Genomic DNA, 18,406 nt, shown 5'->3' with positions numbered 1-18,406 from the left:
GTGTTAAACACTTATTGAAACATAAAGACAATAAGTTCAAATAACGTATATGGTAATTTTCGTAAAAAAAACTATTTTAATGTAACATCATCACATTAATATTTGATTATATAAATCTTCCCGATTGTATGAATTTATCAAAAATAATATTAAAACATTACTTTCTGAATTAGTGTCATGTTTATTTGCAATTGTTTATATATTTTAGAGTGCTCCGCTAATATGGTCGACGGCAGTGCTCCTGAAAGTGATGTAGCACGACCTGTTGAAAACGGAAACGGGGATCCATTGTCAAATGGAGTATCTCCAATTGATAAAAACGAAGATATAATCGTAACTGTCACGATTCGTTCTCTAGAGGATATCATTGAATACAAGGACATAAGTGTCACTGTTAATGATATATCATCCGTGGAAGTTACTGTGTTGGACGAAAATGATAGTCCTGTTGGAGAATCGGTCATGGTAATATATGCTTCCAATTTACAGGAAAATGATGTTCGGTATAGCGCATCCTTTCTTAAAAACTCCTATAGTATATTCTTGTCAGATGTACATTTTTAAACCTAAATTGTTGAAAACATATGTCACAAACAATGCTCACAATAATACTTTTAGCGACAGTTGAAGGTTGAGTGATACGTAAAGAGTCTACGCTTGGCATTAGTTTATTTAGAGTACACTCAGATAATTGTGTTATATCGCAATAACATCAGAATTTATTATAGGCAATCTTTAATGGAACCCTTGTAAAGTGACATGAAATATAAACATGATTGCGCAGTAGACTGTAGTGTTTATTATCTTTGGAAAGCAACATCAAATAAGGTGACCACTTAAAACGTTTTAAATTGTATCAAAGTGAGAAAAATATAAAACACTGCTGCATAGTTGGTTAACAATTTACCTTTATTTTTCGTAGATGTCTACCAAGGAGCCAAATAACCCAGTAGTTATACCATTAGATGGTAGGAAGGGTGTGATATTGGTTGTTAAGTTTACACCAGATACGTCAGAAGGCACATCACCTACAGCACAGATCAATGTGATTAAGGCTTGTTACACTCCAGGTAATTAAAAACATATTTTAAGTTACAAATCAATATTTTACAAAGTTCAGACTCGTCTGTGTACAATTTTTTTTCTATTCTGTGGATAACAATGTCCAGATAAAATTGTTATCACAATTCTAGAGTTAATATTACTTTACTATCTCATGATATGTGTCACTCAGTTTTATTAATTCTACATTACTGATTAACATCTTATTAAATGATTTAAATTTATTTGGAAAAAACCGCATAACAGACAAATAATTCTGTTGTCTTCAATGAATACATTGATGTAAAAAATATATTACTTTATTATTACCTTAGGTAAATTTTACACATATAATGCAACCGCAATATAGAAGAATAGTTTGAAACAAAAATTGTTGCAACATGTTGAGGACACAATGTTATAATTAGCAAGTGTCCTAATATTTATATAATAATGCTATTTTTCATATTGCAGTCACAGCGACATCGGGTTCAACAGTTTCGACTACAGTTTCAGCAACTACATCGGCAACAGGTAGACATGCATGACAACTATATGTTAGAGTGTGGCTTCTTCGGCATTAATATCTTAGCATGGTTAAAATAGTAATGCGTTATGATTTTAGTTTTTAATGAACGGGATTGGAGTTTAACCTAACAATACAGAATTGTGAAGAATGTCAAATGACTTCACACAGGTATCCTGATAAATGTCAATGACAATGTATATCCATTTGATTAATTCAACTGAGAAGATAATTGACTATATAATGTTACACTTCCAAATAATCCGTATTGTTCTATTGGTATCAGTTAATCGACAACTTGAATCACAAAATATTTACAATCTTATGTTATGTGTATTTAGATTATATTGGTGTAATGGATGCAAAATATTTGAAGTTTAAGTAGGGAAACATTCTAAAAAGAAAGCCGTCATTTAAATGTATTACATTTATGTAAGTGTTTAATAAACGAATGACTGTCAAGAAAAATATGACAGTCACTGGGTTGAAGTAAAAGTAGAGTAAGGTTATAGAAATGAGTTTTGGTGTTACAACATCCATTAATGCCATATTTTATCCATGAAACAGAAACAACTACTGGCTCTACCGGAACTACATCTAGCACAGGTACAAGTACAGGTGCTACAGAGGCAACCACCCCAACAATGGAAACTACTGCAAGAGGTGGGTAGAAATAATAATAAATAAATAAATACAAAACCGTTTAAATTGGTTTTAAAATAAGGCAACAAAAAGAAATAATAATGATGAGAAAGGAGACGTGAAGTTTGAATAAATGATAAGGCAATGTGTTCCGGAGCGTGTAGCGTTTTCTGTATCTTAAGTAGATTTCTCAATAAATTATTATGTTAGGATCATCGCATTGTTTGATAGATTGAAGATGTTTTATACCGACAAAATACTTTTAATACAGGGTCAACAACGACAACAGTTTCCGTGCCAACTCCTTCTACATCTGAAGCACCAACAACATCCACCACAGAAGGTAAATAAGTGTTATGTATAAAATATTAAAATGTCTCTCAACATGTATAATTCATCAATCTGCCTCTTATGATCTATGAAACATAAATACGATGTAAATAATAAGCATTGAACATATAATTTTAACTTGTTTGTGTCATACATATCTCATAAAGTCTAAGTTAGCAATAACATTTAAATTAGCGTAACTTTAACCCTAATATGATTTTTGCAGGATCCTCAACAACAGAACTGACACCTTCAACAACCGAAACACCAACAACGTCTATCACAACAACAGGTAATGGTTTGCATATATAAGAAATTGAACATCGTTGCCCATTATTGATTTGCACTTTCCATTTCTTCGTGTGGACTTTTGGAATATAAATCTAACATTTTAAAGGCAATATGAATATCTTGAATAGAATTGAATGTTATTTTTACAAGGAACGACTGCAGTGAGTGACTAAGTTGTAAGATATGCATTGTTGTCGACGGAGTAAAATAATGGAAGATGGTTTTCTTAAAGGAAAGTTAGAGTGTAAACACTTATTGAAACATAAAGACATAAGTTCAAATAACGTATATGGTAATTTTCGTAAAAAAACTATTTTAATGTAACATCATCACATTAATATTTGATTATATAAATCTTCCCGATTGTATGAATTTATCAAAAATAATATTAAAACATTACTTTCTGAATTAGTGTCATGTTTATTTGCAATTGTTTATATATTTTAGAGTGCTCCGCTAATATGGTCGACGGCAGTGCTCCTGAAAGTGATGTAGCACGACCTGTTGAAAACGGAAACGGGGATCCATTGTCAAATGGAGTATCTCCAATTGATAAAAACGAAGATATAATCGTAACTGTCACGATTCGTTCTCTAGAGGATATCATTGAATACAAGGACATAAGTGTCACTGTTAATGATATATCATCCGTGGAAGTTACTGTGTTGGACGAAAATGATAGTCCTGTTGGAGAATCGGTCATGGTAATATATGCTTCCAATTTACAGGAAAATGATGTTCGGTATAGCGCATCCTTTCTTAAAAACTCCTATAGTATATTCTTGTCAGATGTACATTTTTAAACCTAAATTGTTGAAAACATATGTCACAAACAATGCTCACAATAATACTTTTAGCGACAGTTGAAGGTTGAGTGATACGTAAAGAGTCTACGCTTGGCATTAGTTTATTTAGAGTACACTCAGATAATTGTGTTATATCGCAATAACATCAGAATTTATTATAGGCAATCTTTAATGGAACCCTTGTAAAGTGACATGAAATATAAACATGATTGCGCAGTAGACTGTAGTGTTTATTATCTTTGGAAAGCAACATCGAATAAGGTGACCACTTAAAACGTTTTAAATTGTATCAAAGTGAGAAAAATATAAAACACTGCTGCATAGTTGGTTAACAATTTACCTTTATTTTTCGTAGATGTCTACCAAGGAGCCAAATAACCCAGTAGTTATACCATTAGATGGTAGGAAGGGTGTGATATTGGTTGTTAAGTTTACACCAGATACGTCAGAAGGCACATCACCTACAGCACAGATCAATGTGATTAAGCTTGTTACACTCCAGGTAATTAAAAAACATATTTTAAGTTACAAAATCAATATTTTACAAAGTTCAGACTCGTCTGTGTACAATTTTTTTTCTATTCTGTGGATAACAATGTCCAGATAAAATTGTTATCACAATTCTAGAGTTAATATTACTTTACTATCTCATGATATGTGTCACTCAGTTTTATTAATTTCTACATTACTGATTAACATCTTATTAAATGATTTAAATTTATTTGGAAAAAAACCGCATAAACAGACAAATATTCTGTTGTCTTCAATGAATACATTGATGTAAAAAATATATTACTTTATTATTACCTTAGGTAAATTTTACACATATAATGCAACCGCAATATAGAAGAATAGTTTGAAACAAAAATTGTTGCAACATGTTGAGGACACAATGTTATAATTAGCAAGTGTCCTAATATTTATATAATAATGCTATTTTTCATATTGCAGTCACAGCGACATCGGGTTCAACAGTTTCGACTACAGTTTCAGCAACTACATCGGCAACAGGTAGACATGCATGCAGACAACTATATGTTAGAGTGTGGCTTCTTCGGCATTAATATCTTAGCATGGTTAAAATAGTAATGCGTTATGATTTTAGTTTTTAATGAACGGGATTGGAGTTTAACCTAACAATACAGAATTGTGAAGAATGTCAAATGACTTCACACAGGTATCCTGATAAATGTCAATGACAATGTATATCCATTTGATTAATTCAACTGAGAAGATAATTGACTATATAATGTTACACTTCCAAATAATCCGTATTGTTCTATTGGTATCAGTTAATCGACAACTTGAATCACAAAATATTTACAATCTTATGTTATGTGTATTTAGATTATATTGGTGTAATGGATGCAAAATATTTGAAGTTTAAGTAGGGAAACATTCTAAAAAGAAAGCCGTCATTTAAATGTATTACATTTATGTAAGTGTTTAATAAACGAATGACTGTCAAGAAAAATATGACAGTCACTGGGTTGAAGTAAAAGTAGAGTAAGGTTATAGAAATGAGTTTTGGTGTTACAACATCCATTAATGCCATATTTTTATCCATGAAACAGAAACAACTACTGGCTCTACCGGAACTACATCTAGCACAGGTACAAGTACAGGTGCTACAGAGGCAACCACCCCAACAATGGAAACTACTGCAAGAGGTGGGTAGAAATAATAATAAATAAATAAATACAAAACCGTTTAAATTGGTTTTAAAATAAGGCAACAAAAAGAAATAATAATGATGAGAAAGGAGACGTGAAGTTTGAATAAATGATAAGGCAATGTGTTCCGGAGCGTGTAGCGTTTTCTGTATCTTAAGTAGATTTCTCAATAAATTATTATGTTAGGATCATCGCATTGTTTGATAGATTGAAGATGTTTTTATACCGACAAAATACTTTTAATACAGGGTCAACAACGACAACAGTTTCCGTGCCAACTCCTTCTACATCTGAAGCACCAACAACATCCACCACAGAAGGTAAATAAGTGTTATGTATAAAATATTAAAATGTCTCTCAACATGTATAATTCATCAATCTGCCTCTTATGATCTATGAAACATAAATACGATGTAAATAATAAGCATTGAACATATAATTTTAACTTGTTTGTGTCATACATATCTCATAAAGTCTAAGTTAGCAATAACATTTAAATTAGCGTAACTTTAACCCTAATATGATTTTTGCAGGATCCTCAACAACAGAACTGACACCTTCAACAACCGAAACACCAACAACGTCTATCACAACAACAGGTAATGGTTTGCATATATAAGAAATTGAACATCGTTGCCCATTATTGATTTGCACTTTCCATTTCTTCGTGTGGACTTTTGGAATATAAATCTAACATTTTAAAGGCAATATGAATATCTTGAATAGAATTGAATGTTATTTTTACAAGGAACGACTGCAGTGAGTGACTAAGTTGTAAGATATGCATTGTTGTCGACGGAGTAAAATAATGGAAGATGGTTTTCTTAAAGGAAAGTTAGAGTGTAAACACTTATTGAAACATAAAGACATAAGTTCAAATAACGTATATGGTAATTTTCGTAAAAAAACTATTTTAATGTAACATCATCACATTAATATTTGATTATATAAATCTTCCCGATTGTATGAATTTATCAAAAATAATATTAAAAAACATTACTTTCTGAATTAGTGTCATGTTTATTTGCAATTGTTTATATATTTTAGAGTGCTCCGCTAATATGGTCGACGGCAGTGCTCCTGAAAGTGATGTAGCACGACCTGTTGAAAACGGAAACGGGGATCCATTGTCAAATGGAGTATCTCCAATTGATAAAAACGAAGATATAATCGTAACTGTCACGATTCGTTCTCTAGAGGATATCATTGAATACAAGGACATAAGTGTCACTGTTAATGATATATCATCCGTGGAAGTTACTGTGTTGGACGAAAATGATAGTCCTGTTGGAGAATCGGTCATGGTAATATATGCTTCCAATTTACAGGAAAATGATGTTCGGTATAGCGCATCCTTTCTTAAAAAACTCCTATAGTATATTCTTGTCAGATGTACATTTTTAAACCTAAATTGTTGAAAACATATGTCACAAACAATGCTCACAATAATACTTTTAGCGACAGTTGAAGGTTGAGTGATACGTAAAGAGTCTACGCTTGGCATTAGTTTATTTAGAGTACACTCAGATAATTGTGTTATATCGCAATAACATCAGAATTTATTATAGGCAATCTTTAATGGAACCCTTGTAAAGTGACATGAAATATAAACATGATTGCGCAGTAGACTGTAGTGTTTATTATCTTTGGAAAGCAACATCGAATAAGGTGACCACTTAAAACGTTTTAAATTGTATCAAAGTGAGAAAAATATAAAACACTGCTGCATAGTTGGTTAACAATTTACCTTTATTTTTCGTAGATGTCTACCAAGGAGCCAAATAACCCAGTAGTTATACCATTAGATGGTAGGAAGGGTGTGATATTGGTTGTTAAGTTTACACCAGATACGTCAGAAGGCACATCACCTACAGCACAGATCAATGTGATTAAGGCTTGTTACACTCCAGGTAATTAAAAACATATTTTAAGTTACAAATCAATATTTTACAAAGTTCAGACTCGTCTGTGTACAATTTTTTTTTCTATTCTGTGGATAACAATGTCCAGATAAAATTGTTATCACAATTCTAGAGTTAATATTACTTTACTATCTCATGATATGTGTCACTCAGTTTTATTAATTCTACATTACTGATTAACATCTTATTAAATGATTTAAATTTATTTGGAAAAAAACCGCATAACAGACAAATAATTATGTTGTCTTCAATGAATACATTGATGTAAAAAATATATTACTTTATTATTACCTTAGGTAAAATTTTACACATATAATGCAACCGCAATATAGAAGAATAGTTTGAAACAAAAATTGTTGCAACATGTTGAGGACACAATGTTATAATTAGCAAGTGTCCTAATATTTATATAATAATGCTATTTTTCATATTGCAGTCACAGCGACATCGGGTTCAACAGTTTCGACTACAGTTTCAGCAACTACATCGGCAACAGGTAGACATGCATGACAACTATATGTTAGAGTGTGGCTTCTTCGGCATTAATATCTTAGCATGGTTAAAATAGTAATGCGTTATGATTTTAGTTTTTAATGAACGGGATTGGAGTTTAACCTAACAATACAGAATTGTGAAGAATGTCAAATGACTTCACACAGGTATCCTGATAAATGTCAATGACAATGTATATCCATTTGATTAATTCAACTGAGAAGATAATTGACTATATAATGTTACACTTCCAAATAATCCGTATTGTTCTATTGGTATCAGTTAATCGACAACTTGAATCACAAAATATTTACAATCTTATGTTATGTGTATTTAGATTATATTGGTGTAATGGATGCAAAATATTTGAAGTTTAAGTAGGGAAACATTCTAAAAAGAAAGCCGTCATTTAAATGTATTACATTTATGTAAGTGTTTAATAAACGAATGACTGTCAAGAAAAATATGACAGTCACTGGGTTGAAGTAAAAGTAGAGTAAGGTTATAGAAATGAGTTTTGGTGTTACAACATCCATTAATGCCATATTTTATCCATGAAACAGAAACAACTACTGGCTCTACCGGAACTACATCTAGCACAGGTACAAGTACAGGTGCTACAGAGGCAACCACCCCAACAATGGAAACTACTGCAAGAGGTGGGTAGAAATAATAATAAATAAATAAATACAAAACCGTTTTAAATTGGTTTTAAAATAAGGCAACAAAAAGAAATAATAATGATGAGAAAGGAGACGTGAAGTTTGAATAAATGATAAGGCAATGTGTTCCGGAGCGTGTAGCGTTTTCTGTATCTTAAGTAGATTTCTCAATAAATTATTATGTTAGGATCATCGCATTGTTTGATAGATTGAAGATGTTTTATACCGACAAAATACTTTTAATACAGGGTCAACAACGACAACAGTTTCCGTGCCAACTCCTTCTACATCTGAAGCACCAACAACATCCACCACAGAAGGTAAATAAGTGTTATGTATAAAATATTAAAATGTCTCTCAACATGTATAATTCATCAATCTGCCTCTTATGATCTATGAAACATAAATACGATGTAAATAATAAGCATTGAACATATAATTTTAACTTGTTTGTGTCATACATATCTCATAAAGTCTAAGTTAGCAATAACATTTAAATTAGCGTAACTTTAACCCTAATATGATTTTTGCAGGATCCTCAACAACAGAACTGACACCTTCAACAACCGAAACACCAACAACGTCTATCACAACAACAGGTAATGGTTTGCATATATAAGAAATTGAACATCGTTGCCCATTATTGATTTGCACTTTCCATTTCTTCGTGTGGACTTTTGGAATATAAATCTAACATTTTAAAGGCAATATGAATATCTTGAATAGAATTGAATGTTATTTTTACAAGGAACGACTGCAGTGAGTGACTAAGTTGTAAGATATGCATTGTTGTCGACGGAGTAAAATAATGGAAGATGGTTTTCTTAAAGGAAAGTTAGAGTGTAAACACTTATTGAAACATAAAGACATAAGTTCAAATAACGTATATGGTAATTTTCGTAAAAAAACTATTTTAATGTAACATCATCACATTAATATTTGATTATATAAATCTTCCCGATTGTATGAATTTATCAAAAATAATATTAAAACATTACTTTCTGAATTAGTGTCATGTTTATTTGCAATTGTTTATATATTTTAGAGTGCTCCGCTAATATGGTCGACGGCAGTGCTCCTGAAAGTGATGTAGCACGACCTGTTGAAAACGGAAACGGGGATCCATTGTCAAATGGAGTATCTCCAATTGATAAAAACGAAGATATAATCGTAACTGTCACGATTCGTTCTCTAGAGGATATCATTGAATACAAGGACATAAGTGTCACTGTTAATGATATATCATCCGTGGAAGTTACTGTGTTGGACGAAAATGATAGTCCTGTTGGAGAATCGGTCATGGTAATATATGCTTCCAATTTACAGGAAATGATGTTCGGTATAGCGCATCCTTTCTTAAAAACTCCTATAGTATATTCTTGTCAGATGTACATTTTTAAACCTAAATTGTTGAAAACATATGTCACAAACAATGCTCACAATAATACTTTTAGCGACAGTTGAAGGTTGAGTGATACGTAAAGAGTCTACGCTTGGCATTAGTTTATATTTAGAGTACACTCAGATAATTGTGTTATATCGCAATAACATCAGAATTTATTATAGGCAATCTTTAATGGAACCCTTGTAAAGTGACATGAAATATAAACATGATTGCGCAGTAGACTGTAGTGTTTATTATCTTTGGAAAGCAACATCGAATAAGGTGACCACTTAAAACGTTTTAAATTGTATCAAAGTGAGAAAAATATAAAACACTGCTGCATAGTTGGTTAACAATTTACCTTTATTTTTCGTAGATGTCTACCAAGGAGCCAAATAACCCAGTAGTTATACCATTAGATGGTAGGAAGGGTGTGATATTGGTTGTTAAGTTTACACCAGATACGTCAGAAGGCACATCACCTACAGCACAGATCAATGTGATTAAGGCTTGTTACACTCCAGGTAATTAAAAACATATTTTAAGTTACAAATCAATATTTTACAAAGTTCAGACTCGTCTGTGTACAATTTTTTTTTTCTATTCTGTGAATAACAATGTCCAGATAAAATTGTTATCACAATTCTAGAGTTAATATTACTTTACTATCTCATGATATGTGTCACTCAGTTTTATTAATTCTACATTACTGATTAACATCTTATTAAATGATTTAAATTTATTTGGAAAAAACCGCATAACAGACAAATAATTCTGTTGTCTTCAATGAATACATTGATGTAAAAAATATATTACTTTATTATTACCTTAGGTAAATTTTACACATATAATGCAACCGCAATATAGAAGAATAGTTTGAAACAAAAATTGTTGCAACATGTTGAGGACACAATGTTATAATTAGCAAGTGTCCTAATATTTATATAAAATAATGCTATTTTTCATATTGCAGTCACAGCGACATCGGGTTCAACAGTTTCGACTACAGTTTCAGCAACTACATCGGCAACAGGTAGACATGCATGACAACTATATGTTAGAGTGTGGCTTCTTCGGCATTAATATCTTAGCATGGTTAAAATAGTAATGCGTTATGATTTTAGTTTTTAATGAACGGGATTGGAGTTTAACCTAACAATACAGAATTGTGAAGAATGTCAAATGACTTCACACAGGTATCCTGATAAATGTCAATGACAATGTATATCCATTTGATTAATTCAACTGAGAAGATAATTGACTATATAATGTTACACTTCCAAATAATCCGTATTGTTCTATTGGTATCAGTTAATCGACAACTTGAATCACAAAATATTTACAATCTTATGTTATGTGTATTTAGATTATATTGGTGTAATGGATGCAAAATATTTGAAGTTAAAGTAGGGAAACATTCTAAAAAGAAAGCCGTCATTTAAATGTATTACATTTATGTAAGTGTTTAATAAACGAATGACTGTCAAGAAAAATATGACAGTCACTGGGTTGAAGTAAAAGTAGAGTAAGGTTATAGAAATGAGTTTTGGTGTTACAACATCCATTAATGCCATATTTTATCCATGAAACAGAAACAACTACTGGCTCTACCGGAACTACATCTAGCACAGGTACAAGTACAGGTGCTACAGAGGCAACCACCCCAACAATGGAAACTACTGCAAGAGGTGGGTAGAAATAATAATAAATAAATAAATACAAAACCGTTTAAATTGGTTTTAAAATAAGGCAACAAAAAGAAATAATAATGATGAGAAAGGAGACGTGAAGTTTGAATAAATGATAAGGCAATGTGTTCCGGAGCGTGTAGCGTTTTCTGTATCTTAAGTAGATTTCTCAATAAATTATTATGTTAGGATCATCGCATTGTTTGATAGATTGAAGATGTTTTATACCGACAAAATACTTTTAATACAGGGTCAACAACGACAACAGTTTCCGTGCCAACTCCTTCTACATCTGAAGCACCAACAACATCCACCACAGAAGGTAAATAAGTGTTATGTATAAAATATTAAAATGTCTCTCAACATGTATAATTCATCAATCTGCCTCTTATGATCTATGAAACATAAATACGATGTAAATAATAAGCATTGAACATATAATTTTAACTTGTTTGTGTCATACATATCTCATAAAGTCTAAGTTAGCAATAACATTTAAATTAGCGTAACTTTAACCCTAATATGATTTTTGCAGGATCCTCAACAACAGAACTGACACCTTCAACAACCGAAACACCAACAACGTCTATCACAACAACAGGTAATGGTTTGCATATATAAGAAATTGAACATCGTTGCCCATTATTGATTTGCACTTTCCATTTCTTCGTGTGGACTTTTGGAATATAAATCTAACATTTTAAAGGCAATATGAATATCTTGAATAGAATTGAATGTTATTTTTACAAGGAACGACTGCAGTGAGTGACTAAGTTGTAAGATATGCATTGTTGTCGACGGAGTAAAATAATGGAAGATGGTTTTCTTAAAGGAAAGTTAGAGTGTAAACACTTATTGAAACATAAAGACATAAGTTCAAATAACGTATATGGTAATTTTCGTAAAAAAAAACTATTTTAATGTAACATCATCACATTAATATTTGATTATATAAATCTTCCCGATTGTATGAATTTATCAAAAATAATATTAAAACATTACTTTCTGAATTAGTGTCATGTTTATTTGCAATTGTTTATATATTTTAGAGTGCTCCGCTAATATGGTCGACGGCAGTGCTCCTGAAAGTGATGTAGCACGACCTGTTGAAAACGGAAACGGGGATCCATTGTCAAATGGAGTATCTCCAATTGATAAAAACGAAGATATAATCGTAACTGTCACGATTCGTTCTCTAGAGGATATCATTGAATACAAGGACATAAGTGTCACTGTTAATGATATATCATCCGTGGAAGTTACTGTGTTGGACGAAAATGATAGTCCTGTTGGAGAATCGGTCATGGTAATATATGCTTCCAATTTACAGGAAAATGATGTTCGGTATAGCGCATCCTTTCTTAAAAACTCCTATAGTATATTCTTGTCAGATGTACATTTTTAAACCTAAATTGTTGAAAACATATGTCACAAACAATGCTCACAATAATACTTTTAGCGACAGTTGAAGGTTGAGTGATACGTAAAGAGTCTACGCTTGGCATTAGTTTATTTAGAGTACACTCAGATAATTGTGTTATATCGCAATAACATCAGAATTTATTATAGGCAATCTTTAATGGAACCCTTGTAAAGTGACATGAAATATAAACATGATTGCGCAGTAGACTGTAGTGTTTATTATCTTTGGAAAGCAACATCAAATAAGGTGACCACTTAAAACGTTTTAAATTGTATCAAAGTGAGAAAAATATAAAACACTGCTGCATAGTTGGTTAACAATTTACCTTTATTTTTCGTAGATGTCTACCAAGGAGCCAAATAACCCAGTAGTTATACCATTAGATGGTAGGAAGGGTGTGATATTGGTTGTTAAGTTTACACCAGATACGTCAGAAGGCACATCACCTACAGCACAGATCAATGTGATTAAGGCTTGTTACACTCCAGGTAATTAAAAACATATTTTAAGTTACAAATCAATATTTTACAAAGTTCAGACTCGTCTGTGTACAATTTTTTTTCTATTCTGTGGATAACAATGTCCAGATAAAATTGTTATCACAATTCTAGAGTTAATATTACTTTACTATCTCATGATATGTGTCACTCAGTTTTATTAATTCTACATTACTGATTAACATCTTATTAAATGATTTAAATTTATTTGGAAAAAAATGCATAACAGACAAATAATTCTGTTGTCTTCAATGAATACATTGATGTAAAAAATATATTACTTTATTATTACCTTAGGTAAATTTTACACATATAATGCAACCGCAATATAGAAGAATAGTTTGAAACAAAAATTGTTGCAACATGTTGAGGACACAATGTTATAATTAGCAAGTGTCCTAATATTTATATAATAATGCTATTTTTCATATTGCAGTCACAGCGACATCGGGTTCAACAGTTTCGACTACAGTTTCAGCAACTACATCGGCAACAGGTAGACATGCATGACAACTATATGTTAGAGTGTGGCTTCTTCGGCATTAATATCTTAGCATGGTTAAAATAGTAATGCGTTATGATTTTAGTTTTTAATGAACGGGATTGGAGTTTTAACCTAACAATACAGAATTGTGAAGAATGTCAAATGACTTCACACAGGTATCCTGATAAATGTCAATGACAATGTATATCCATTTGATTAATTCAACTGAGAAGATAATTGACTATATAATGTTACACTTCCAAATAATCCGTATTGTTCTATTGGTATCAGTTAATCGACAACTTGAATCACAAAATATTTACAATCTTATGTTATGTGTATTTAGATTATATTGGTGTAATGGATGCAAAATATTTGAAGTTTAAGTAGGGAAACATTCTAAAAAGAAAGCCGTCATTTAAATGTATTACATTTATGTAAGTGTTTAATAAACGAATGACTGTCAAGAAAAATATGACAGTCACTGGGTTGAAGTAAAAGTAGAGTAAGGTTATAGAAATGAGTTTTGGTGTTACAACATCCATTAATGCCATATTTTATCCATGAAACAGAAACAACTACTGGCTCTACCGGAACTACATCTAGCACAGGTACAAGTACAGGTGCTACAGAGGCAACCACCCCAACAATGGAAACTACTGCAAGAGGTGGGTAGAAATAATAATAAATAAATAAATACAAAACCGTTTAAATTGGTTTTAAAATAAGGCAACAAAAAGAAATAATAATGATGAGAAAGGAGACGTGAAGTTTGAATAAATGATAAGGCAATGTGTTCCGGAGCGTGTAGCGTTTTCTGTATCTTAAGTAGATTTCTCAATAAATTATTATGTTAGGATCATCGCATTGTTTGATAGATTGAAGATGTTTTATACCGACAAAATACTTTTAATACAGGGTCAACAACGACAACAGTTTCCGTGCCAACTCCTTCTACATCTGAAGCACCAACAACATCCACCACAGAAGGTAAATAAGTGTTATGTATAAAATATTAAAATGTCTCTCAACATGTATAATTCATCAATTTGCCTCTTATGATCTATGAAACATAAATACGATGTAAATAATAAGCATTGAACATATAATTTTAACTTGTTTGTGTCATACATATCTCATAAAGTCTAAGTTAGCAATAACATTTAAATTAGCGTAACTTTAACCCTAATATGATTTTTGCAGGATCCTCAACAACAGAACTGACACCTTCAACAACCGAAACACCAACAACGTCTATCACAACAACAGGTAATGGTTTGCATATATAAGAAATTGAACATCGTTGCCCATTATTGATTTGCACTTTCCATTTCTTCGTGTGGACTTTTGGAATATAAATCTAACATTTTAAAGGCAATATGAATATTACTTGAATAGAATTGAATGTTATTTTTACAAGGAACGACTGCAGTGAGTGACTAAGTTGTAAGATATGCATTGTTGTCGACGGAGTAAAATAATGGAAGATGGTTTTCTTAAAGGAAAGTTAGAGTGTAAACACTTATTGAAACATAAAGACATAAGTTCAAATAACGTATATGGTAATTTTCGTAAAAAAACTATTTTAATGTAACATCATCACATTAATATTTGATTATATAAATCTTCCCGATTGTATGAATTTATCAAAAATAATATTAAAACATTACTTTCTGAATTAGTGTCATGTTTATTTGCAATTGTTTATATATTTTAGAGTGCTCCGCTAATATGGTCGACGGCAGTGCTCCTGAAAGTGATGTAGCACGACCTGTTGAAAACGGAAACGGGGATCCATTGTCAAATGGAGTATCTCCAATTGATAAAAACGAAGATATAATCGTAACTGTCACGATTCGTTCTCTAGAGGATATCATTGAATACAAGGACATAAGTGTCACTGTTAATGATATATCATCCGTGGAAGTTACTGTGTTGGACGAAAATGATAGTCCTGTTGGAGAATCGGTCATGGTAATATATGCTTCCAATTTACAGGAAAATGATGTTCGGTATAGCGCATCCTTTCTTAAAAACTCCTATAGTATATTCTTGTCAGATGTACATTTTTAAACCTAAATTGTTGAAAACATATGTCACAAACAATGCTCACAATAATACTTTTAGCGACAGTTGAAGGTTGAGTGATACGTAAAGAGTCTACGCTTGGCATTAGTTTATTTAGAGTACACTCAGATAATTGTGTTATATCGCAATAACATCAGAATTTATTATAGGCAATCTTTAATGGAACCCTTGTAAAGTGACATGAAATATAAACATGATTGCGCAGTAGACTGTAGTGTTTATTATCTTTGGAAAGCAACATCAAATAAGGTGACCACTTAAAACGTTTTAAATTGTATCAAAGTGAGAAAAATATAAAACACTGCTGCATAGTTGGTTAACAATTTACCTTTATTTTTCGTAGATGTCTACCAAGGAGCCAAATAACCCAGTAGTTATACCATTAGATGGTAGGAAGGGTGTGATATTGGTTGTTAAGTTTACACCAGATACGTCAGAAGGCACATCACCTACAGCACAGATCAATGTGATTAAGGCTTGTTACACTCCAGGTAATTAAAAACATATTTTAAGTTACAAATCAATATTTTACAAAGTTCAGACTCGTCTGTGTACAATTTTTTTTCTATTCTGTGGATAACAATGTCCAGATAAAATTGTTATCACAATTCTAGAGTTAATATTACTTTACTATCTCATGATATGTGTCACTCAGTTTTATTAATTCTACATTACTGATTAACATCTTATTAAATGATTTAAATTTATTTGGAAAAAACCGCATAACAGACAAATAATTCTGTTGTCTTCAATGAATACATTGATGTAAAAAATATATTACTTTATTATTACCTTAGGTAAATTTTACACATATAATGCAACCGCAATATAGAAGAATAGTTTGAAACAAAAATTGTTGCAACATGTTGAGGACACAATGTTATAATTAGCAAGTGTCCTAATATTTATATAATAATGCTATTTTTCATATTGCAGTCACAGCGACATCGGGTTCAACAGTTTCGACTACAGTTTCAGCAACTACATCGGCAACAGGTAGACATGCATGACAACTATATGTTAGAGTGTGGCTTCTTCGGCATTAATATCTTAGCATGGTTAAAATAGTAATGCGTTATGATTTTAGTTTTTAATGAACGGGATTGGAGTTTAACCTAACAATACAGAATTGTGAAGAATGTCAAATGACTTCACACAGGTATCCTGATAAATGTCAATGACAATGTATATCCATTTGATTAATTCAACTGAGAAGATAATTGACTATATAATGTTACACTTCCAAATAATCCGTATTGTTCTATTGGTATCAGTTAATCGACAACTTGAATCACAAAATATTTACAATCTTATGTTATGTGTATTTAGATTATATTGGTGTAATGGATGCAAAATATTTGAAGTTTAAGTAGGGAAACATTCTAAAAAGAAAGCCGTCATTTAAATGTATTACATTTATGTAAGTGTTTAATAAACGAATGACTGTCAAGAAAAATATGACAGTCACTGGGTTGAAGTAAAAGTAGAGTAAGGTTATAGAAATGAGTTTTGGTGTTACAACATCCATTAATGCCATATTTTATCCATGAAACAGAAACAACTACTGGCTCTACCGGAACTACATCTAGCACAGGTACAAGTACAGGTGCTACAGAGGCAACCACCCCAACAATGGAAACTACTGCAAGAGGTGGGTAGAAATAATAATAAATAAATAAATACAAAACCGTTTAAATTGGTTTTAAAATAAGGCAACAAAAAGAAATAATAATGATGAGAAAGGAGACGTGAAGTTTGAATAAATGATAAGGCAATGTGTTCCGGAGCGTGTAGCGTTTTCTGTATCTTAAGTAGATTTCTCAATAAATTATTATGTTAGGATCATCGCATTGTTTGATAGATTGAAGATGTTTTATACCGACAAAATACTTTTAATACAGGGTCAACAACGACAACAGTTTCCGTGCCAACTCCTTCTACATCTGAAGCACCAACAACATCCACCACAGAAGGTAAATAAGTGTTATGTATAAAATATTAAAATGTCTCTCAACATGTATAATTCATCAATCTGCCTCTTATGATCTATGAAACATAAATACGATGTAAATAATAAGCATTGAACATATAATTTTAACTTGTTTGTGTCATACATATCTCATAAAGTCTAAGTTAGCAATAACATTTAAATTAGCGTAACTTTAACCCTAATATGATTTTTGCAGGATCCTCAACAACAGAACTGACACCTTCAACAACCGAAACACCAACAACGTCTATCACAACAACAGGTAATGGTTTGCATATATAAGAAATTGAACATCGTTGCCCATTATTGATTTGCACTTTCCATTTCTTCGTGTGGACTTTTGGAATATAAATCTAACATTTTAAAGGCAATATGAATATCTTGAATAGAATTGAATGTTATTTTTACAAGGAACGACTGCAGTGAGTGACTAAAGTTGTAAGATATGCATTGTTGTCGACGGAGTA

General features: G+C 31.5%; 2 protein-coding genes across 2 annotated transcripts in view; both read left to right on the top strand.

The window, feature by feature from the left end:
* LOC138316510 (mucin-2-like) overlaps positions 1-4,722 on the top strand; it is a 40,323-nt gene extending 35,601 nt beyond the window's left edge. The window contains exons 43-51 of the mRNA XM_069258199.1: positions 209-465; positions 923-1,070; positions 1,516-1,575; positions 2,135-2,230; positions 2,481-2,552; positions 2,766-2,831; positions 3,278-3,534; positions 3,992-4,138; positions 4,588-4,722. Coding sequence (XP_069114300.1) covers positions 209-465; positions 923-1,070; positions 1,516-1,575; positions 2,135-2,230; positions 2,481-2,552; positions 2,766-2,831; positions 3,278-3,534; positions 3,992-4,138; positions 4,588-4,722 — 1,238 coding nt within the window. The remainder of the gene's footprint in view (positions 1-208; positions 466-922; positions 1,071-1,515; positions 1,576-2,134; positions 2,231-2,480; positions 2,553-2,765; positions 2,832-3,277; positions 3,535-3,991; positions 4,139-4,587) is intronic.
* LOC138316509 (mucin-22-like) overlaps positions 4,578-18,406 on the top strand; it is a 68,699-nt gene continuing 54,870 nt past the window's right edge. Inside the window, exons 1-28 of the mRNA XM_069258198.1 lie at positions 4,578-4,647; positions 5,211-5,306; positions 5,558-5,629; positions 5,843-5,908; positions 6,357-6,613; positions 7,072-7,219; positions 7,668-7,727; positions 8,287-8,382; positions 8,634-8,705; positions 8,919-8,984; positions 9,431-9,687; positions 10,146-10,293; positions 10,743-10,802; positions 11,362-11,457; positions 11,708-11,779; positions 11,993-12,058; positions 12,507-12,763; positions 13,221-13,368; positions 13,814-13,873; positions 14,434-14,529; positions 14,780-14,851; positions 15,065-15,130; positions 15,579-15,835; positions 16,293-16,440; positions 16,886-16,945; positions 17,505-17,600; positions 17,851-17,922; positions 18,136-18,201. Of these exons, the coding sequence (XP_069114299.1) occupies positions 5,288-5,306; positions 5,558-5,629; positions 5,843-5,908; positions 6,357-6,613; positions 7,072-7,219; positions 7,668-7,727; positions 8,287-8,382; positions 8,634-8,705; positions 8,919-8,984; positions 9,431-9,687; positions 10,146-10,293; positions 10,743-10,802; positions 11,362-11,457; positions 11,708-11,779; positions 11,993-12,058; positions 12,507-12,763; positions 13,221-13,368; positions 13,814-13,873; positions 14,434-14,529; positions 14,780-14,851; positions 15,065-15,130; positions 15,579-15,835; positions 16,293-16,440; positions 16,886-16,945; positions 17,505-17,600; positions 17,851-17,922; positions 18,136-18,201 (2,953 nt within the window). The 5' untranslated portion in view covers positions 4,578-4,647; positions 5,211-5,287. The remainder of the gene's footprint in view (positions 4,648-5,210; positions 5,307-5,557; positions 5,630-5,842; positions 5,909-6,356; positions 6,614-7,071; positions 7,220-7,667; positions 7,728-8,286; positions 8,383-8,633; positions 8,706-8,918; positions 8,985-9,430; positions 9,688-10,145; positions 10,294-10,742; positions 10,803-11,361; positions 11,458-11,707; positions 11,780-11,992; positions 12,059-12,506; positions 12,764-13,220; positions 13,369-13,813; positions 13,874-14,433; positions 14,530-14,779; positions 14,852-15,064; positions 15,131-15,578; positions 15,836-16,292; positions 16,441-16,885; positions 16,946-17,504; positions 17,601-17,850; positions 17,923-18,135; positions 18,202-18,406) is intronic.

Source organism: Argopecten irradians, chromosome 2 (genome assembly GCF_041381155.1).
Source record: "Argopecten irradians isolate NY chromosome 2, Ai_NY, whole genome shotgun sequence".
Classification (NCBI taxonomy): domain Eukaryota; kingdom Metazoa; phylum Mollusca; class Bivalvia; order Pectinida; family Pectinidae; genus Argopecten; species Argopecten irradians.
This window is presented reverse-complemented; position numbering and strand designations above follow the sequence as displayed.